The sequence below is a fragment of the Emys orbicularis genome, chromosome 8, assembly GCF_028017835.1.
Source record: "Emys orbicularis isolate rEmyOrb1 chromosome 8, rEmyOrb1.hap1, whole genome shotgun sequence".
Lineage (NCBI taxonomy): Eukaryota > Metazoa > Chordata > Testudines > Emydidae > Emys > Emys orbicularis.
Window position 1 is genome coordinate 101,345,712 of NC_088690.1, and position 23,317 is coordinate 101,369,028.

The following is a 23,317-nucleotide window of genomic DNA, read 5'->3' on the forward strand; positions in this document are numbered from 1 at the left end:
TGACTATTTTCATTCACAAGAATTTCTCATGGAGTCATGGAGAGTCTCCCCAAAGGTAAAGGGAGCTGACAGACTTGCCTGCTGCTTTTTCAATGAGCTATTTCTGGGGCCAGCAATGTGGGAAAGTTTGAAAGTGATATGACTAATCTGCACTTACCGCTGCTTAGGTTACCCTGCCGAGTGCTAGAAACCACAGTGATCACTCAACTCAGCAGCGGCGGCGGCAAGCTTGTGTACAGTATTTGGTTAGTGACAGTGAGGGACTAGTCATACAAAAACTTAAGGGGGTGTTTCCAGATTTGCGCCTCTTGTGACCAGAGCTCACTGGTAGGCGCTCGCTGCTATGTGCATGTGTCATCAGAACACAAAGAGATTTCAGCAAGGTGGGGAGGCGCAATTGGAGAGGGGAAATGCAGAAATTCTGCACAGCAAGCTTTTGGAATGATACATATGGATAACATCGGTAGCAATGTCTACTAGTTAAAAGACAGGACTAGGAACTGATGCTTTGGATTCAGGTCCCAACTCTGCCACTGCTTTACTGTATGACGGCAGGCAAGTCATTTAACCTTCCTGTGCCTCTGTTCCCCATCTGTAAGGGAAAAAGGGCACACTTAAGACTTTGAGATGAAATGAGCTACAGAAAGGCAAAGTATTATACTAGGCAGCAACCATTGGTAAATATATCCTTGCTGATAGTCTTTTTTCCTACTGATCTCTTGCATGTGGCATATTCCTGTGATCACAAGGAGACTGTATCACACACCATTCCTCAGGGATCATACTCTTATAAGGCAGCAGCGACATCCAGGGAAACAATTGGGTAGCAAAAATGGAAATTTTACTTTTTTGTCTAAATAAAAAATATTTGGGAAAAACAACCCTCCTCCCAGATTTACACTGAGTTGTCTGTGCCTGTTAACTGCTTAGAAGCCTGGCATTTTCCATGGTGTCTGCCGAACTAATTTTCAGGAAGATGAGGCACCATGATCCAGAGGCCTGGGCAGGGGTCTGGAATCCTGGTTGTATTCATGAATCTGCCATTGACTTGCTCTGTGATTATAACGGAGTCACCGTGCCTACCTATTTGTAATATGGGGCTAATGGTCTTACCATCCTTTGTAAACTGCTTTGAGATCTAGGCATGGAAAGCATTAGATAAGTGAACATGTTGTTGTAATAATTAATTCGGCCTTTGCTAAAGAAGAGCTATTGTGTTTTACTGTTTGGATGAGGAGGAAACAGAATGTGGCAGTGCGAAGCTCCATGAGCCAGATCCTCCATAACAGGCACAATTCATTACCAAATGGTCTGTGTAGAAATGTCCTGCGGTCAGTACTTGATTTCTGTTTCCTTTACGACTGAGGTGTTGGTAAGGTCTGGAGACCACAAGTGTCAACTGTCATCCACTCCTTGCAGTTTACCCACTCCGTTTAAAGTAAGTAATCAGTGAATGGAATGGAAAGTCAGAAGGAAATTAAAATGTTTTAAATGTAGATTAGAGGATAGTCTAAGATCGTTTTCACCTTACAAGGTTTCAAGCGTTTTGAAGCTGATGGACCAGATGAGCCCATTGTGTTCCACTTTGCAGCTGCAAACCAGCCTTACAATTGGCTAGTGTAGGGAAATCCTCTGATTCAGCCAACTTGACACCACAATCACTGTTAACCCCTTGGCATAGAGGTTAACAGGAAGGGGCATGGCCAGAGCATGCTATGCTCCAGTGATCTCTGTCTGTTGAAGGCAGATACAAGTTAGAGCAGCCCAGAGGCTACTCTAATTTATGCCAGGAACCCAAACCAATTCCAGCAGCCCCAGGGAGCCAGAGTTGGCATAAAATGTCTCTCTTACAATAGGGCAATAACTGAAATATGATAGGTGCTCCCTTACTGTTTCTCCCTGAAAGAGAGTGTAGGAAAGAAAAGGCAAGAGTCTTGCTCTTATACTAAAGAAAAGATTTTAGGTAGTTAATAGGAATTGGAGCCAGAGGTTAGGATATTTCATATGATGTCTCAAACATAAATTTGGAGAGCAGATACTTTCTTACTGTTTTACTTATTTTATATTATTGGTATATTTTGTAGTGGCTTCCTTGGATGAAGTGCTAACAGACTGCTCTGTAGCTGCAGAGTCTGCCATTTGACTATAGTTTTCCAAAGCCTCAGGAATACTTGCAGTCCTTTTAAAAAAAAAAAATAGAAGGCAGGGCAGAATAGTGGCAGAGTATGATTTAAAATATCAAAAGTGTACTGGAAGAAACTTTGATTGTAAATCCTCACCCTTATATGGAGGATTCAGGAAGCTGATCAGTTAGTTTTAGCCCTCTTCATTTTTAGTGGGGATAGAGTGACATTGCAGGTTCTGAGTTTTGCTTATCTCAGCTGGGAGTGCCAGTAACCTGCTGCTAGGCTTGATTGTTATAAAGTGTCAGCAAAATCCTCCAGCTAGTTTCTTCTCAAACAGAAGGAAATCTGAGAAATGACTTTTGTAAGTTTCCCTCTTACAGGAGATGCACCACTTGAGTAGTTTTATTAAACATCTTTGTACTAGTTCTATTTTGTTCAAAATGGGGGGGTGAGGGGGAAACCTTCTTGAAACATTAGCACCTCTATCAAATGTCTGTCCCACCAAAGATGCCCCATGCACAGACCCTGCTAGGATGATCCATGTTCACCACAAAAGCTAAGCTCCTCTGTTGGCTTTGTCTGTTGTGTAATTCAAATTGTGGTTGGATGTGTGTGCTTTTTTGCTTTAATATATTAATTCTGGTGTTACCTGCATTTCTCTCTTATTTTTAATGTGTGAAGAACAAAGCACAGACCTGGAATCTCAGGTGAGAGTCCAAAAGAAGTTTGATATCATGCTGAATGCTATATCCAGAGTTTACAGCTCACGGCTGCAGACCCTGAGTGCTTGCTCCAACTCCCAATGAAGTTAATAAAAAAGGCTTTCATTGGCTCAGGCCCCTAGTGGGTTAAGGGTCACCAGAATTACGTGTCTTCCTTTCAGTTATGACTTGTCTACACAAGGGAATATTTCTAAAAAACATGTCCTCTAGCTGCTACTATTGATGCAGCTCCACCAGCGGCATCAATGGTGGGATCCCAAGTGTAGACAAAGGTCCTGTGGCTGTTGACATTTTTAGCACTGTGTCAATACTTTAACACCTGTTTTGAGCAGTTTTGGATAATGCAGTAGTAAAACTACCGGTGGCTTCAGGAACCTTGGGTAGCCAGGGATAAATGGTACCCGTTTGCACATGCATCTTGGTCACGTTTGGCCAAGGATGGGAGTTGCCTAGCCCTTTATCCTGCAGAGAAGGGAAAGATACTGCGGTGGTGGTGATGATGATGAATCTTCTGGTTTTATGTCCATTCAGCAAGAATAAGAATTTGATAGCCTAGAGCCTCTCTTGAAGTTGGACACACCTATATGTGAGGGAGGAAGTCTCCTAATTGTCCCTTGCCAGCAGTTCATCTTCCTTAATAATCAATGCACCTGCATTTCTGCACTGCCCATCCAATTACATTAGTTAGGAAGGTGGCTTTTCTGCTTCAGAGTGATAGCTGCTGCTCTCTGGGTCATTTTTATTTTTTTTCCCCTCTCTCAATTTCACACAGGTTAGTACGGCCGAGTAATCTCAGTAGTGTGGCTACTTAAAAGTAAGAGCAGTATAAGATTATGCATGACGGTGACAGGAAGTCTGCACCAGAACACAGTGTTCTTTGGTTACCAGGGTGAACAAAAAGAGAATGCGCAGTTGCGCACTTAAGAAAGTAGGTGTTTAGAGACCACTCTGAGATGTCAAACTTGTCAGAGAAAATGGCGGTCTGGGACACAAGAACATTCACGTACTGTGTCTCATTTGGGAAAAATAGTTCTTGTGTCCATCCTCTTGTCCATAAAACAGGCCCTGTGTGGGTAGCAGAGAAGCGTAAGCTGGCCTGTAGTGTCCTATGAACGGTCCCACTTTTCAGGATGAGAAGACAGGTTAATCTCTTCGGTCCATTCATTCCTTGGCCTCTACTGAGACTGCGAACAAAGACTCCAGTTTTGGTGGGTTTTGATGTAGACATCTGTGCATGGGAGGCTGGACTGAAACCAGACTGGTTATTTTAGATAGGCATCTAAACAGCCCATCAGTTGATAACTAAAAACTTTCAGTCACCACGGACCTAAAATCGATTTGAATCAGTGACTTTTAGATAAAAGTTCATGGAACCCTTCACCAATCCCAGAGTCATCCAGTTCCCCATATTTTTAGGATAACTTATATTTTCCCATCCCAGTTTCCTCTGTATTCTAGATAGACATTCTAGATAGACATATTTCTGATACCATCACATCCTTTACAGTGTCATTTAAATGGGTTTTTTTCCAGGTGAAATATTTAAACTACATAAAAATAGATGCAAAGCAGTACAGTTCAGAGTCCTCCAGTAACAGTTCTACTTCTCCTGCGTTCTCTCTGCAAATTGTCTTCTCAAAGCTAATATAGGTTGAAGGTTAAATAGGGGCCTGGTTGGAGGGACTACTAAATTTTTTAAAATACTCCTATATTAAATGCAATTCAGCTTGTGGAAACATTTGTCTTCAGGTCAGTTTTCCTAGCATAAGGCAGTTATTGGTTGGCAATTTCAGACTTACCTTGAAGATTCTCTCAGGGTTACAGTTTTTTGCAGGAACTAAATCCAGGCCTTATCAAAAGAGGAAATGATTCGCCCTGTCTTGAGTATTGGCTTTCATAGCCGTCCGGTTTGATTTTACAATTTGCAGTGTCTGGCAGCTTATAGAGAATCTGATGGTGACCAGTAACCATGAAGATGGGTCCTGGTTGTGAACAGATACAGACTGAAATATTTAAAGTTGTGAATCAAAGTGGAAGACACCTTCTCAGTTTCTCAGCATCTTCCCAGAACCTTCCTTCCTTCTCCCTGTTTTTTACCCAGGGATTTTAAAATACTTTATACAAGTTCAGCTTTGCAAGACTGCTGTGGAGTATGCATTATTATCCTCTTTTATAGATGGAAAAAACCAATACACAGAAGCCTGATTCTCCACTTTCTTCTACCTGTGCAAATTGAGTGTGAAACTGCTATGAAATCAGAAGAGTCATGTGTTTTATACTCCTCTTTTACAGGTGTAAATGCTAAACCAGATGAAAGGTAGTGGAGAATCCAGTCTAGAGATAAGTGACTTGCCTACAGCTACACAGCAAATAATTTGTAGATGCTTAATAGAACCCAGGAGAGCTGATTCGAAGTCCCCTCCTTTAACCACTGATCAACATTTGTATATGGTGCACTCTTATTCCTCCTAATCTTGTACTATTATTAGTCCTAATGTTGTCTGCAGATTTTCCCTGGGACATATCCTGACTGTTTCCCCAATCATGGTGAAGTCAGTTTGAGTTTAAAGGCAATTGTGGGCGAAACTGGGCAAGTATGAAACAGCAGACATGCTTGAGGCAGACAGCAAAATTTGTGTGTGTGTGTTTTCCTTACAGCACTGCAACTGTTTTAAACAAGTTCCCTTTTCTTTGCTCCAACATGCAGAAATATTCTGCATTGTGCTTAACACAGCAGCCTGATTTCACAAAGATTTCAGGCCTTGATTGCTCTGATAGTGTAACAGAGAGAGAGGGAGACTGAAATTTTCTTTTCTTAATTTAATTTTGTTTGCTGCATCCTTCAGATTTGTCCATGACTACCATAAAGCTACTACCAGGTTACTCAGGTTTGGTTGTGTAGAAGATATAGATTTTGTTGATGTTTGCTCTGGATGAGTGCTTACACAGCACTCAGGAAAGCCAATGTTTTCAAAAAGTGTCCACTAAATATGGGTTTCTCCATTTCTGAGAACCGTCCATGAGATATTTTGGGCCTGATTTTCAGAGGTGCTGAAAACCTAAAACAACAAGAATCAGTGACTAGAACGTGTGAAAACCCAGAGTGTTCCAAAGTGTGGGCCTATAAGCTCCTAAATTCTGTGTCCCAGAATGTACTAGACTCAGTGTAGAACCTATGTAGGAAGCTTTGGGGCCAGTCTTTCCTTTGGGTTTTCCAAAGTACAGCTCAGGAATCTGGAGGGGCTGTTCTCAGGACATACTGTCCTTTTGCTTCCTATTGTTCTCCTTTCCTTTGTTGCTCTCCTTTCCTTTTTTGCTCCTTCCTTTCTTCACCAGCAGTTTAAGGGATTGTGCTCTTTCCAGAATTTCTACATTTGACACCTGTCCCTACTTCAAAAAGACCACTGTGTATGGTTTAGCAGAGTCTGAGGCAGGGAAGTGTCTTTTGTAAGTACAAATTAGCACTGAAGGGCAGATCTGCACTATTTATTCTTTACCTTTAATTACACACTTTTCTGTGCCATTTTTTCTTTGTCATATAGGGCAACTAAGAGGGGCCAATGTATCCCTTTCCTTGAAGCCATTTTGCTGTGTGTTCTTTAAGCTTTCTTTCAAGGGATTACCTTATTTCTGCCAATAGGGAAGAATTTGGTAGTTGAAGCGACTAGATGTAAAGTGTAGCACTTTATGCACTAACAAAGGTGACTAAACTTATGCCAGAGATGGTGGCAGAGTGAGGGCAGTGGCTTCACCAGATGTTACTGAGCATGCTCAGTCTGTGTGAGCATGCTCAGTCCAAGCCAAGCAGCAACTCCGGGGGGGGGGGCACATGACCTCATGTGTCCCCCCCACCTCCAATGCATCGCCTCTGACTCATTCCCTCCGACGTCTGAGAGTGCAAGAAATAGGCGTGCTTCAAGTCTGCTAAACTGAGGAGCCCCTGGAGTCAGAGGGCTGGGTCTCTGTATTAGTGCGCATCTTTGATATAAAGGCACCAGGCCTGTCGCTTACTTTAGTCTCGAAAACACGTGTTCAAATTTAGTTTTAGAAAAGAGAGAGAGAGAGAGTGTGTGTGTGTGTGTGTGTGTGTGTGTGTGTGTGTGTGTGTGCGCGCGCAGAGCACACACACCCCGGCATGCCTCAGCAGAGGGAACTGGCAGAGCAAAACAGAGGGTGCTAGCATAGCAGTACATTTGCTAACATGCTCTGTATCATCTGGAGATAAAGAAGCTATTGTAGGGTCTCACAACAAATATTTGGTGGCCTCAAAGTGCGGCCACCAACTCTTGGTGGTGGCCGCACTGACAAATTTTTCCTAAAATACTTAATTAACTTTAGGAAAAACAAATAAATTTGCACATACACATGTCCAAATCATTCTAATTTATTGACTCTTTTTGTAGACTCAATAATAAAAATAATGTAGTTGTCTCTATTGTTTACTGAACCTAAACAGAATAGAAACACAAATAAGGTGCTCTGCAGGTTCTTGTCTTTTTTGTTGTTGTTTCTTTTGCTTTTTTGGTTGCTTTTTTTAAAAAGACTTGCTAGCTAGTAAGTCTGCTGCTGTGAAAAGGGATATCAACAAACATACACATATCACTTTTCACATCAGCAGACTTACTCAGTCCTGGCAAGCCCAGGGACAAATTAAGCCGTGGATGGGGAGGTCAGTAGGGAGGATGTGGGGGACGGGGGGGAAACCTGACAGGCTGGCAGAGGCAGGAGGGGTCAGGGGCGATGGGGGTTGGAGCCCGGTGACCAGAGCTTGCTGCCTGCCACCCCAGGGAACTCACTAGCTGCCTGCTCCTCCAGCATTTATGTTTCCAGAAGGGGGGCAGGGTCCAACCCATGCTGGTGGCCCTGTGGGAGGGACGACTGCTTTGCTCTCCCCTCCCCCAATCACTGGCGAGGAGGCTGTGGCCGCAAGAAAAGCCACTGGTGGCCACATTTGAGAAACGCTGTGCAGAATAGGTACTACTGCAGAGTTTGAAAACTTCATGTTGGTTGTGCTGGTCCAGGGGTAACATCATAAATATTACAAAACCGTGTTTTATTTTACAGTGATGGTCCAAAATACACCAGCTTACAGCAGTGCCACTGCTGTTGTGGATCTTTCCTGTAAGGGACTGTAGCATTTATTTATTTAGGTAAAGCTATTTTTCTGCTCTGTTTTTGAGAGGATTTATTATAATTCTCAGCATCTCACTTCCAAAGCCAGGCCTATAGAGGGCACTTGCAGTCTTAGGCAGGCAGGAATGGCTGCTTTCATATATTTACCCTGTGAAGTCTCTGAGCCAGAGCTTTGCTGTTGCTAGGAATAGCAGTTCTAATGATATTTGCTTAGACACTTAATACCAGATACTCAATATACCTGGATTGTAAAGCACAAAGGCATAAATTGCTGAAGCCTTTCCCCTCCCCTTGTATTTTACAGTCCAACAAGGTTCCTGTAGTGCAGCCGTCCCACGGAGTCCATCCACTCACCCCACTCATTCCATACAGCAACGAACATTTCAGCCATGGCTCCCACTCACCACACCTGCCAGCCGACATCAACCAGAAACAAGGTAACTCTTATCCTACATAAGCTTATTGGGGCAGGGGTCCTCATGATGATTTAGAAGAGGGGGCTGATGCCGTAAATTGTTGAAATTAGAGTTGCTACATAGCCAGTGGTTCTCCAGCATGGCCAGATTCTTTAACCTATGTCCAGTTCAAAAAATAAATGACCATCAAATTTGCAAACGCTGAGTGCGGTGAGCCATGGGCAGGTAGGGGCGTGGGCTAGCAGGGGAATTTGCTTGGGATTTAGCTCCTTGAGGATGCTTTGCAGTCATGGCCAAGAGAAGCTTGAACATCAAAAACTGTCTGCCTTGATCATCCATTTTGCTTAATTCTCCGTGTAATAACTCTCTTTGTAGCCTTAGAACAGACCAGAGTCTGGGGATGATTCACAAAAGTCAACCAGAAAATGGAAAGTAACCTTTCCTTTGACTCATACCCGAACAGTTGTCAAGTTGTCATTTTGAGAAAATAAATGCTTGAAACAGGAAATATTTTGACTAACTAGGATCTGTGTCTGGTGTGTAGCTGGATTTTTACAGTCCGCGGCTGTGCATATGTGGTTGTCACGCAGTTTGACTATTTGGGTTTCTCTTATTTGTTAATATAATACATAGCAGACAGACAATCATCTCAGGAAGGGTATAGAGGAAAGTACAATAAGGAGAGGTTAGATCCTGTACTGTGAAAAGTGAATACATGTGTGTGAATTTATCATAAATCATTTTTGGTTTGGGGGCTGGTGAGAAGCTGCTATTATATGTTGTATTGGTGCAACAGACTCAAAAATCTTCCAAGTTCATCCAAAGCTATGCTAAGATTCACAAACTGTGGGCAGACCCTGGGCATAGTTTCAAGTAAATCTAGGTTAATGTACAGCTTTGTGTCAACCTCAATTCTGGCAGGGATCTTGGGTTCATTTGAACCTGGAAGTCAATGGAAAACTCCAGGTGCATACACAAGATGGTGTGTTTCACGCACAGCCCTGCATACGAAAGCCACATGGCTATCTACTGTTCTAAACTTTATGTGAAGCTATCCTGCCAACACCCCCATTGAGAGGTAAAGACATGAAGTCTTCCACCCACACAGTATTGTTGCTCACCTTTTGGAGTGGGGGAGTTTTCTGTAATTTCACGCAACAGTCACCAGTCCACGTAATCTCAATTTCTAAAGCTTCTGAGCATGTTGCAAAATGATAGTTGAGCTGAGTTACGAGTGCTGCCAAACAATGTGCCATCAAGTAAGGGGAACGGCTAAGGAGGTGACGGTGATTTGTCAGCAGTTTGAACCCTAGGGGGCACATTCTGGTCTCACCAGGGTTACCCTCAGTAAATCCACAGACTGCTGAGGATTTACACCCATGGAACAGATACCAGCATATGTCTGGTGTTTCTTCCAGACAGCAAATCGCTTGCCAGCCACCAGCATGTAATAAAGTCAACAGAAAAATACAAAGTTAAATTAAAACCTATTAGAAGCACAGCTCATGGCAGATTTCCAAGTCTCACAAAAGTGGAGAGGGAAGATTATTATTATTTTTTTTAATCTTGCTTGGCTCCTGAGGGAATATAACACAATGCACCTTATTTCAGGCTACCCTTGAAAACTACTTGCAGAACACAGCTCCATGACTACTCAAGGGCCTTTGAAAGTCCCTGCCTGTGAATGTGCTTCAGGGACTTCCTATTAGTATGTAAAGCTTTAAACAATAGAGCACCAGCCTACCCCAGGGACTGGCAGCTGCCCTATGTCCTTTCATGAAAATTAAGATTGGCACTGGAGCTGCTAATGGTCCCACAGCATAAATCTCTGTTGAGGGCCCATGAATCTAGAGTGCTGTCCTCCTGGAGATAGGCCAAACTACATCTTCAGTGTCCTTCAGGGCAAGGCTCTAATGGCTAATACGTAACTGGAAGGTTATTTGATGTTCTGTTGTCACCAGGTAACTATACAAAGGTCAGTGTTGTGTTCAAGGAATCATTCATTTCATATTCTTTCACCACAAGGCATTTCCCTGGCAACATCTCACTCTTCATCACACAGACAGATGCGCACACATACACACGCTCTCTCTTTCTTCCCACATCGGGGACATTAATCTGGGGATCTTTCTTCCCCATGTGCCTTTTGGAGGTAGATACCTAAAGCCTGGTTCTGGGTTTTAATCCTGTGCCAAATGCAGTGAGAGCAAAGCAGGGTGCTTATGATTTTCAGTTCCCCAATTCTGAGGGCAGCTGAAGACCCATTTGGCCCTCTGTGTAGGAGCAGCTTCAAGGCTGCTCTAACTTCTTCCCAGCTACCCAAGGCTCCAAGAGAAGCTGTCCTGAAAGCCAGGAAAATAGCCAATGTATAGAGACACTCTGGCCCTACCCCCTTTCCTCTAACTACACCCCAGTACCGACAGCTGTGAAGAGCACCCAGGGAATCCCATTACCAAAGGGGAATTCTCAGCTGGCCACATGAACCAGGTTTATGGCCCCTTGACACCAGCAGAGCAGCACAAATAGGTTGTGGTGTAATAGAAAATCAGGTCCTTAAAATCAAGGCCTCTCTGAAATGGAATACACAAGGTACGCTTAGAGAAACAGCCCTGACGGAAGCTCATGGGAAAAGTCATTATGGATAAAGAGTGCACAACAAAATGGCAGGAAGTCACAGGGAAGGAAGGCCTTGCTCCTGAATGGTGTCATTGGTCAGCATTACCGTGAACACCCTAAGGAAGAGTTTATCTGTGATGAACTGGGGAGCGGGGGGAAAAGAGAAATAGAAACTGATGGGATGGAACAGAAATGCAAAGCACAGCATTGTTTGGCAGGTGAGTGTTGTGGCCTGTGGATGACCGAAACATGAGTAGAGGAGTCATCTTTTTTTCTGAAGTAATATTTGAAGGTTATCACTTCTCCCCTTCCCCCCCCCCCCCCCCCCGCAAAGGGCTACACTGAAGGGCATGTCTGGGGGTGAGCCTCCCAGCCTGGGTCCATGGTGTTAGCAGGGCTCACGCTAGCCCTTAAAAATAGCTGGCTAAATGGCGCTTTGCCCTTGCCGATCAGGCTGGAGCTTGGCCTCTCAACCCCCACTCGCCTCCTGCCCAGGCTTCAGAGCCTGAGCCGTAAACATCTATTTTTAGAGCACTAGTGTGAGGACCCGAGCTGGGAGGCTTGCTCCCAGATGCAGTGTAGACACACCCTTAGTGGTACAACCAAACCACTAAAAGGGATTAATTGTTGTACCCTGTCATTTGGAACGATTGTGCATAGGAGAAAACTTTTGTCACACATGTTTCTCCGGGCAGGTCTGCACTAGAAGCGCTGCAGCTGCATCAATGCAGTTTTAGCGCATCTGGTGAAGACACTGTATGCTGATGGGAGAGCGCTCCCCCATTGGCATAATTACTCCACCTCTGCGAGAGGCAGAAGCTACGTTGGCAGGAGAGCGCCTCCCACTGACATAGCGCTGATGTGGACAGCGCTTAGGTCACTGTAACTTGTGTCACTCGGGGGGAGACGGGGGTGTCTTTTTCACACCCCTGAGCGACATAAATTACATCCACTTAAGTGGTAGTGTAGACCTGCCCTCATGAGTCACAAACCTACACTGAGTTGCTGTCCTTGGAATACATGGAAGTAAATAGAGAAGTTGAAAACATATTGACTACCATAAACCTGGAAAAGCTAGTGCTTGCTCTTCCCAAATTTCCTTCTCTAACCAAAGTCTTGATCCTCTGCTTAGGTGTGCACCGTCCTTCCCAAACATCGGATATCCCTGGTTTCTACTCCCTCCCTCCTGGTGGGGTTGGACAGATAACACCTTCTATGGGATGGTAAGTGTCGACAGTTTATCCAGGCCTCTGAAGGCAAATTGAGCATTGCTCTGACTCCTGCATCCTAAGCTGTAACAAGGTCCATTTACTCTCTAGGTCTTTGATCCACTCTAAATAGTATAATTTACTGGTGCACAATTTGTTTACCAAAGCACTTTGCAAACATTATCTCTTTAATCTTCACAATTGCCCCACCTGTGGACTCACAAGGCCTAATTTCCCCTGTTCCCTGTGAGGTTGGCAAGTAGTATCACCCCCATTTTACAAATGGGAAGCTGAGATACAAAGAAGCTAAGGTATTTGCCCCAGGTGACTCAGCATCGGAGCTGGGATTGGGACTCTGGGCCACTAGCTAGATATCTCTCTGCGTTCCCCGATGCCTTTCACCATAGTATATGACGTTGTGCAGGGATTTAAAATAAAAAATTGAGAGCTGTTTGGGTCAGCAGTCCATTGCCCATCCTGCTTAGGTGTAATCAAGGCTTCTCATTTTGAGTGGGATGCTAGTTCTGTCCTGCTCTGGATTTAGCCATTGGCTGTTATTTGTGAACATATCAAACTTCTGTGTCCCAGCCCAGCGTTCAATCCACCAGAAGCTGCCTTTCAAAAAGGGTAAGACAGAGAAAAACACAGTATGGCAGAGAACTGTTTCAACGGAGTACAAAGAATGCTTGCTCACCCAACGGCAGGATGTGTGCATCCTGACATTATCCAACCCATGATCTCTTGGAATCCTGCATTCTGAGTGGCCCAGAGACTTATTTAAATCCTTTACTCCTTATTAATTAATATTTTATTTTTGTCATTAAAACTGAGTGACTTTGAGTACACATAGGAACCAGATCTGGTGAGTCAGGAGATGCCATTTTTGCGTGATCTCTGTTCAGATTGGATTAACATTTGCAATGAGTGCCATCACCAGTCCCTGGTAAAGTATTGAAATTGTAGAGACATGAGGCAAGATTTACAGTGGTAGGGTGAGTTTGGGAACATACATCACTGACCACTGGCATGAGGGAATCTTAAGGTGAAATAATCAATGGACAGCAGTGTGCAAATAATTTCCTGCCTGTTTCTCTTGCAAAAAGCCGGTATAGACATGTAGATATCTTAAAATGAGAGAGGTGAAACAATTAAAGAACAATGTGAAATGTTAACTAGATTTTTGTTTATTAGTGTTCCAAATATTTAACCACAAAGAAACGGAGACTGAGGCCAGACTAGATTTATGTTTGGCTGTGAGGAGATTAAATTTTGCTTTCCGTCCTAAACCTGTTGCTCTTGGCCCATGGTTTAACTCCTTGGACAATGTGATTCCTCCTCAGGACAGACAAAATAGAAACTGCAGGAATGACTGTGTTGTAACGTGGAAAAAAAAATGTTGGTGGAAAAAGCAGCTACTTTGCCAAATGCACAGCTGGGAGAATGGGAAACCGTTAAAGGCAGCCTAGTTACATGGAAAAAGTCTATTTTTCAAAATGTATGTTTGTTTGTTGGTCAGACAGGAAATTCATTCTGCTGACAGCCACTAGAGCATCTGGCAGGATTTGGCGCCTTTAACCAAGTTAGTCAGACAAGTTCATTAATGACTAATAGAAAAACAGCCCTGTGGATCAGAGAGCAGACCATTCAATTAGCACGTTTCAAATAGGAAATGTATGTAATATAGACTTTTCTTTTTTTAAATGGTTGTCTGCTTGAAATTTACAAAATTCCATAAAATCACTTCCCAAGGTTCCTAGTCCTAAACTTTAGTTTGATGCTTATTTTTCAAGATCTGTTGTGAACAGAAACATGGTAAGCTCCAGTAAGTTTCAAGCTTGGCTTCCCCCAGAGGAATGATGGGCCTCCCAAAGGGAGTTCCCAGTCAGAATTGCCTCTGAGTTATGTAAATGATGAAATTCTGCATTTGAGAAGTGCCTAGAAGCAAAGATGGTTCTCAGCTGTGTCCGCTTAGACCTTCTGCATGTGTTTACAACCCAAATGTTGTATATCTCCAGAGCCACAAGTTATCAGCTCTCCCCACGCACTTCAGGGAAATGTGACTGATATTTTCAAATGTTTCATCAAAGAGATAGGTCACCAGTTTATGCTTTTACAGAGGTTTCGTGCTTAAACAGTGTGGAAACTAATTGTGTAGGAGAAGAAACACTACAGAAACTCCTTGTGCCAATAACTAGTGCTGTGGTAGGTGGACAGTTCTTAAGGTTCACTGTTCTGGAATGAAGCTGACTTCAAACGCAAAGCGGTCTTAATACAGGAAGCAGCTTTTCCTTAGCAAGCTGCCTAACAAGAGTTCAGCAGAAGTGGTCTTTGTTCCTGCTGAGCATTTTGAGAAGAGGAGCTGTAATAACTCTCTCTTTAATTAGCTGGGATGACAGTCAGGAACTTCGAATAAAAATGAATTATAGTCCAGTCCAGTGAGTTTGATCGCTGGAGCCTGACAACACACCTTAACCAAGAGCCTTGTAAACTGTGTCATTTGCACAGCTCACCAGCTGAACTATGCACCAGGTTTGCTGGTGTCTCATTATTATGTTTTCCTCTTTGTCTTTAAGAGCTGTTCTCTCATCATGGGGTGATAAAATCTTTAATTGTACATTCCCAGGGATCATGGATTGGTTTTGCAATTGAATTAATTTGCATGTCAAAATCACTTTGGATAAAGGCTTGAGTGCCATGATCCTTTTATATTCGGATATCTTGGCCTCTAGAGTAATGAATGTCACTTCTGGATTAACTTTGAATGTTTTCTCGCCCCTGGGGCAGGAATGTTAAACTTCAAAGGTTGTTTAGGTTTCCTGATATATTGTAGCGCTTGGCTGTTTGTTGACATGTTTATACACTACTAACTTCTAAGCAATGTGAGAGGAATTTTTGTCTGGCAGGTTGTAAACAGAGCAGGCCAGTTCTCAACCACATGCACTAATTTTAATACACACAGAGCTTTTTAGATTTCATCAAGCTGAGACACAGTAATTCACTGAGTGGCATAAGCAAAAACCTTACTCTTTCAGGTTTAGGGGCTAAGTACCATGATTCTACAGTTATGGCTCTTCAGAGCAGGGACTGTGATTACCTCTGTCTGAACAGCACCAGGCAAAAGGCAATCCCAGTCCTTTTCAGGACATCTGGATGCTTTGGTGATATAATAATAATAAATAATAATAATAATAATAATGGACCTCATTTTCAGAAGGGTGGGAAATCAGTTGGAGCTGTTAATGCAGAGCACCTCTGCCAATCATGTTCAGTAATAATGACTGAGGCAGCACTTCTGTTCTAAACCCCAATTTTCTTGTGCTTAACAAAACTCTCATTTCAATTTCTTTGGGTTTGAAACTTCATGCCCAGCTTTAAGCCAGAGGTGAAATAATTTTTGGAAAGTGTGTAGAAAATCCATTCTGAGGGGGTATTTTAACCTTTCATTGATTAAGAACGTTACTCAGACATTTGCACTCTAGTAACTCCAAAATAGTTTCAAATTCCAAACCTGGCACATACATTCCGTACTCAGGAGTTTTGTCTCCTACTTTTGAAACGAGATTACTTTAAAACGGTATAATACACAGTATGTTATTTTCCTTACTGACTTAAAAGATCTACCAAAGCCTGCTACTCCAGTGATCCCAGGTGCAGATATTTGATTGGTTGATCATTCCCCAATCACCAGCGTGGGATTGAGGCTGATTTTGAACTTGGCAGTTCATCTTGGTTTGCACAGCAAGTTTCTATGCCTTGTAAACTTTACCTTTTCAGTTAGGGTGTGCACTGCTGAACAATTTGTTCCTACAGTAATAATCCACCTGAACCTTTCATCTTGATACCTGTATAGCAGATTTTAACTGTTTAGAGCTAATGAAGCAATACGCTCACATAATGCTCTAGTATTTTCAACATTGTGGGGAAGTTGGGATCCACATTCAGATCTGAACTTTGCAGTCCAGGTCCATCTGCATTACCTCTTCACGGAGGTTGGAAAAGAATGTATGCCACAAGCATCTGTCTAGCCGCCGGAGCAACTAAGGCTTTCACATCGATGAGTAGCAATAAGTCCAATTATAGAGGATATTTTTAGGAAAAGCCACACAGATGTAGATGCTTTATAGACTCTTTCTTCCTGATCCCAGGCAGAGCCAGTCTGTCTATCCGCTCCCGTCATGTGGATTTAGACAGCCGTATTCGTCAGCGCTCTCTGCTGGGGCTACTTTCTCCAGGTAAGTATGAGCTGTGTGAGACAAGACAGCAGCTTTGCTGGTCTCGCAGCTTGCAGTTTGTGCCATACAAGCTTGCAGCAGACTGCAAATGTCCAGGGAGGGGCTGTCAAGATTCCAGATGGCAGGAGTAGGGAAAGAATTTTGCTTTTAGTTGAGTCTCTCTAAAATCATAAAAACATTGAGTTTCCATGGAGAAGCCATGAAGATTTGGTTTTGAGCAATAAAAGTATAAAAATAAAATATTTTAAAAATCCCCCACTATCAATATTATAAAGATTGGATGAGGTCCAGTTTTTATATTTGGTGTCACTGAGGTCACTCCAAACAGCTCCTTACCTTGAACTGTAATCTTTACTAGAGATAAACTGTTCCTTTCCTCAGTATAATGGACTGGGTTATGTTGTGTGGAGACTGACATGTTTTACTGGCTCTCGGTCAGGTTGTAAAGCTGGTGGAGAGTGTGATCACTACCAGTGATTTTATTTGTCCCCAGGACCGCAAAATTTAAACATCTTGAGCCTTTTAAATTCCATTTGTCTACTGCTGCACTTCCCTGCATTCCAGTAGATGCTGCATCACTGGATTGTTGGAACTAACTCCTTGCTAACCCCTGTAAAAGCCTCCCCACAAAACTTAAAAACCTAGGGTCAGGTACTTAGCAGGTATAGAACAGTGTAGTTCCATTGACTTCAGTGGATCTCTGCCAATTTAGCTCAACTGAGGATCTGGCTGCTAGAACACAATAAAACTTACATACAGAGCAAGTTGCATTCTGCAACACAAGCCTAGGACATTGGAGTACTGCAATGTCCCTCTCTTCTCCCTATGTTACCCTGGCGGATTTATGAGCATGTCAGGCCGAACTCTGCCTTCATATACATGTGCACAGTTCCCACTGATTGCACAGACATGCCTGTTAACACAATTTGCCCCTTAAGTGTGGATTTGTCCTACAATTACATAGCACTAGAGCGCTCACAAACATGTTTGGACAAAATTGTGAAGAGTTTGTTACAAATGCTTGCGTTGTTCCTTCAGCCGACCGACAGCAAGCCCCTATGCTCCTGTTGGTCGCTTCAGCTAGACTAGATTAAGCCCCAGGGGAGTTTATGTGCAAGCAACATGTGTTCGCATCTCCAGCTTTTGCTTCTGCTATGTGTTGTCATGATATGTAGGGGATAACATTCAAAACTGTTGTTGAAGGCATTCTTCAGGGACTTATCCCTGGAACTGTGGCAGGAAAATAGTCAGCCACGTTACCTTAGTTTTCCACCATGCTGCCTGAGGCAACTTCTCCTGTTGAGCATCTAAATAGAATATAAAACGAGAGAGAGGAGTTTACATTCCTCCATGGTTGCCCCAAAAATCTCATCTTGCATGGTGTTGGCATTTTCACTTATACTATAGAGTGGGACAGGTTTTGCAATACTGCAGACAAAAAAGAACACCTTGTTAGATGAGGATCAAACTTCACACTGTGGCCAATGGATCAAATCAAAACGTCTTTTTTGTGTGTGTGACAACGTATCTCCCAGGGGCAATTCTTGCTCTCTCCGAGCTCCAGCCATAAAATGGCAAGCTTGGTAAAGCCTGGCTAGAACCTCAAAAATCTATACGGAGCTAATGAATCTTGTAAGCTAGTAAAACCTCTTATGATCTCATTTCTGTGTTGGTGGATAACGTGGCTAGGGCTGGGCGTTGGGTGTACCTCCAAGAGTTGCAGTTTGATTTGTGCTGAGACTCATGCTTTTTCTATTAAAAAATATGGAGGTGTATGGGGGTCCCAATTCAAATCCAAATGTTGGTGTGGTTTTGGTTTTTGCTGTAACACTAACAAAAATAGTGTGACAACTGAGATCTGAAAATGCCTTTTTTTTATTAAATAAAAGCTGCTGATCTCTGTAAGGCTAGATTACATAAAAATTAATTTTTATAAAAAACCCATGGAATCTGAATGCCGTTCCAAATCTTTTCTGCTATCAGTTTGGCTACTATGTTATGCACTCATCCGCTGTCGTCATGACAGAGGAATACTCAGCAAGGATGCATTGATGGATGAAGCCAAAGAAAAGCGTCAAAGACCCCAGGCAAAATGCACACCTCCCCTTTGTTTTCATTGATTCAGAAACTTTGTAAGTGCCATTCTTCAGGTGAAATCAAACACCAAGTGAAGCACTGCTGCCTTTATTTAACTACTACTGCTAGAGCATCAGCAGTGATGGAAAAGTCCTGGGTTAGGCTTGGCAGATCTGCAGCACCTTGGCATCCCTACATGGCCCCCTATTATTATTTCAGGAAGAATGCTTTCCTTACAAAATTTCAGAGCTGCATAAGATAAGGAATGTATCTCAACGATTTGCTTTTTTACTTCTGTTTAGCATTTGTTCCTATGACTTAAAAACAACTCAAAGAGTGCCATCTAGTGAGAAAAGATGTGTTCTCCATCTGCCAGACACAAATACTGATGGAAAGAGCTGTTCCCAGCCACCCCTTTTCCTGTTCATCTGGCAATAATGTTCTGCAGATAGGTCTCTCTCCCACATCTGAATCCTCCTTTAAGAGCTGAATCCAGCCATCTATCGCGGGAGGGTTGTGCTAAACGCAAAGTCCCAGTGATCACTGACATGCCCTCTATTGCAGGTTTACACATCCCCTGATGCTGAGCTCTGGAATGCATACCACTGGAATCCCTCATCCAGCCATAGTACCCCATTCCGGGAAGCAAGAAATGGATCATTACGACCGGACCATGTAAGTCAGCAAGTCTTGAGACAATGGTGAGACTATCAAAATGGTCTCCTTAACTATTTAGTCCTAGTCTCAATTATTCCGCTTTTTATATGGGAGGGGACGCTATGGGTGGGAAAACCCTGTGGAGGCCAGACATGGAACGTTTGCAACTCTGTCGATTCGACAAGCAAGGTTGGCGGCACTACGCTGTTGCCCCAGCAACTGAAAGGCGCTGGTGTCATGATGGGCATGATCGTTAGAAGGGTCCGTGCCCTAATTGCCTAAAATACGCATTAGTCTAGGTTTGAGCTCAAGTGTTTTAGTATTTAATATTTTCACGAGGAACAATTTCTTCTGACTACTGTTCAGTTCCGATAGCTGAGATGCAAGAGCGTGCTCGTTACTGACTGTTTTGTTTTTCTCCAGGAAACCCCAACCAGAACCAAAGAGAGAGAAAGAAGCCAAGAAGCCCACTATCAAGAAGCCCCTGAATGCTTTCATGTTGTATATGAAAGAAATGCGGGCAAAAGTCATTGCTGAGTGCACCCTGAAAGAAAGTGCAGCTATCAATCAGATTTTAGGAAGGAGGGTAAGAGCACAGAACAGAACATATTGCTGGCTTCTAAGCAAAGCCATTCTCTTCTTCACAATCCCATAAAGAGAGAGAGAGAACTGATTAGCTACTTAACAACAAAACTATTACCTGGGAGGCTTTGAGGAAATCAGTGTTTCTTTAAATGTGGTCTGTGTCACTCCACAGAATAAAATGTTTAGATGAGCAAACAGTAGGAGTGATGGGGGTGTTCCTTAGAAGGATTAAGCCCATGGGAGGGTCTCTCCCCTACTAGTACTTTTTAAATAACATTTTTAAACCACCAGGTAGGTGCCTTTTTATATCCTGTTACTGAAATGAATATTTACAAACCCCCTTTCAATATATGAGGGCAGAGGGGTGGAAGTACAAGATCGTTACTGTAATGGGGCTTGGCCGCGGTTCCTCCCTCAGCGGGGCTGTGGGGTATCCCACCACCTCGCTCTAGTTCACTGTCAGTCCTGGTCCTGCGGTAGTGGGGGACAGCAAACCCACTGTTAGGGGCTCAGGCCCTTTAGGCCGGGGCTGAGCCAATAGTTCTATACAGACGCCCAGGCCCTAGGTCAGGGCGGGGCAGCAACCAAACAGTCAGGGACTCAGGCCCTTAAGCAGGGGCTGAGTCAATGGGCGAGAGGTCCCAGCCTCTCCAGGCCAGGGAAAGGGGGAGTCTGCCACCCAAGGGGTGGGTGGCAGGGGGGACGCAGGCCCTCCCACTCCACTGCGTCCCAGCCCGGGGCCCTAGCAGTAGCGGAAACTCGCTGCTGTCAGTGGGGATCCTGGCCGCAACACACTGACATAGGCTCTGGCAGTGCTGCAACCAGACTGGGGTCGGCTGCCCCTGGGCTACTTCCACACTCCCCCTCGTAGAGTACCTGGGTCGCGCCAGTGTCCTTGGCGGTCTCCAGCAGCATCGGTTCCTCCGGGTAGGTGGTGAAGGGTAGGCTCGGCTGCTCCTCGGGGTAGCTGGCAAGGGGCAGGCTCGGCTCCTCCTCGGGGTAGCAGGCACGGGGCAGGCTTGGCCAGTCCTCCTCGAGGTAACGAGCGAGGGGTAGGCTCGGCTGGCCTGGTGAGTCCTCAGGCCAGCCGCGGCCTGCTGCCGTCTCCCAAGTGGGAGCACGGCCACAGACGTCTGGTCTCTCTGGCGGCTGGTTCTCAACTGAGCTCTGCAGGCAGGCTTTTATACTTCCGGGTCGGCGCTGTGACCTCTGAAGGGCAGGCGCAGGGCCCAGTGGCTCCGCCCCCGTTGATGTTAGGGGAGGTTCGTCCCTCAGCGGGCCTGTGGGGTATCCCACCGCCTCGCTACAGTTACCAATAGATCAGTGATGTGTAAACTAACCACTCCGACACTGGATCCTAATTTAAGGAGTATTATGACTAAGGCTGCGAGTTTGTCACGGAGGTCATGGATTCCGTGACTTTCCATGACTTCTGCAGCAGCCAGTGTGGCTGGCTCTTGGGCTGCCCTAGCAAATCAGGCAGCCCCTGGGCTAGTCACACCAGCTGCTGCTGGGCCTCCCCACGCACCCGCAGAGCACACCCACCCCAAGCACTCGCGGTGCCCCCCAGCACCCGCTGCACGCGACCCCCCCTGGACTGCGCCCCCCCCCCACCCAGCACCTGCAGCACTCCCAAGATTTAGTCAGGGGTATAGTACAAATCATGGACAGGTCATGGGCCATGAATTTTTATTTACTGCCTGTGACCTGTCCATGACTTTTACTAAAAATACCCATGACTAAAACGTATCCTTAATTATGACTATTGTAGAGGCAATGTGTTTATCCCTGCTAGGGAAGAAGTGACCCCTATGGATCCAGCCATTAGGGGTCTATAAAACCTAAGGAGAAAAAGACTGTGGGGAAAGTGCTCCAAGCACCACTAGCTACATAGAGAACTTTCACTTCATTCCCTGGGGAAGCCAATTAGCCACGCCACTATAGATTGAAGGGTCAGCCTTGCATCGCTTACCAGTGTTTTCCTCAAGCAGGTAGCAAGCTGCTCACCTTTAAAAGTGTGTACATTGTCCTTATGCCACTGTAGATGCCCAGCATCAAATTACCCCGATGGAACTCAACTGACACAAGTGACGCTACGCAAGGGATAATGGAAGGAGATCCCATCTAGCCCTCATCTCATTCTGACAGCAAAGAGGAATGGTGATGAAATGCACTGAGGAGTCTCACATGGACTTTTTTGTTGTTGTTGTTGTTGTTGCAGTGGCACGCACTGTCACGGGAGGAGCAGGCCAAGTACTATGAACTGGCTCGGAAGGAACGGCAGCTTCACATGCAGCTCTACCCAGGCTGGTCTGCTAGAGATAACTATGTGAGTGCTTAATGCAGCTAGGGACTAAAGGCCGCATCTTGGCAGCATGTTTAGAAATCTATAGTTGAACCTGAAAATGTCACCTGCCTGATAGCGTACCTCCTGATAGCCATGGGGCGCACCAGTGCACTCATACAGATAGGTGATAGAGGGGAGGGTATTCATATACCCATAGGCATAAGAATATATGTCTAAGAAATACGTTACATTTTTTGTTTGTTTGTGGATTAATATATACTTTTGGCAAGCATGTCACATTTCCCAACAGCTGCTAAATGATGTGTCTTTATTAACAAGGAGGTTTGCATACTTATTGTCTTAGGTAGAAGCTCTAATAAAAATACCGAGGTTCATATGAAAAATAAGCAGAAATCAAAATGATTTTTAAATTACTTGAATGGTCGTTGGCAATATTAGTCCTATGGAAATATACTCCTATGATGGCCTTAGGCAGTCAATGGTTTTCCATCACAGAGGAGCATTTCCTGATGATCCGCAGAATGGAACGTTTTGAGAACTACCTCTTAGGGCGGGGTGAAGGTTAGGAAAGGAGGGGGTCTAAGAGGAAATCGCAGCCTCTGAATGAAAGATCTGGAGAACTCCTGGCCTAAGACTTTGATAAACAGAGAGCTGCAATGACTTCCACAATACTCACTATGGTGCTTGTTAGGCCCTTTTCCTGAATTCCTTGGGGGGGGGGGGAAATCAGCTTTATGGATTCAGGAATGACCGAGAGAAAATCCTTCTCCTTTAATATGGCTGCCCCCCCGTGGAGACTTTATGGTTTAAAGACTTTATACTCATTTTTTATTATTTGTTGATGGTAGCACTTACTTGGCTGGTAAGATGGAATGTCCCTGCCCTAAAGAGCTTACAGTCTAAGGACAGACCAACAGAGGTTGGGGGTAATGGGAAACCTACTTTTTTCTGTCCTTTTACTTTATTGTGCTTGTCAGGAGATTTACTGTAGGTGGCAGTAGGTCTTCAAGAGTGCCTTAACTGTGGAGAGTATACAGGCTTTGTAGATGAACTCCCTTACTGGCTAAGCAGTCTCTCACCTATCCTTATAGTACTGCATCATAATTTTAAAAACTATTTAATCTAAAAAATTAGAAATATCCCTACTCAATGACATGACATGTAACATCAATATTGTTTTGCTCTGGGGCTGATGTGTCTCTCACTTAAGCCTGTTTTATAACTGAGTAACTCCACTG

The 23,317-nt window shown here is 44.1% G+C and overlaps 1 protein-coding gene across 1 annotated transcript in view; it reads left to right on the forward strand.

The window, feature by feature from the left end:
• TCF7 (transcription factor 7) overlaps positions 1 to 23,317 on the forward strand; it is a 112,433-nt gene that overhangs the window by 72,025 nt on the left and 17,091 nt on the right. The window contains exons 4-9 of the mRNA XM_065410188.1: positions 8,286 to 8,418; positions 12,146 to 12,236; positions 16,367 to 16,453; positions 19,094 to 19,204; positions 19,610 to 19,772; positions 21,993 to 22,100. Coding sequence (XP_065266260.1) covers positions 8,286 to 8,418; positions 12,146 to 12,236; positions 16,367 to 16,453; positions 19,094 to 19,204; positions 19,610 to 19,772; positions 21,993 to 22,100 — 693 coding nt within the window. The remainder of the gene's footprint in view (positions 1 to 8,285; positions 8,419 to 12,145; positions 12,237 to 16,366; positions 16,454 to 19,093; positions 19,205 to 19,609; positions 19,773 to 21,992; positions 22,101 to 23,317) is intronic.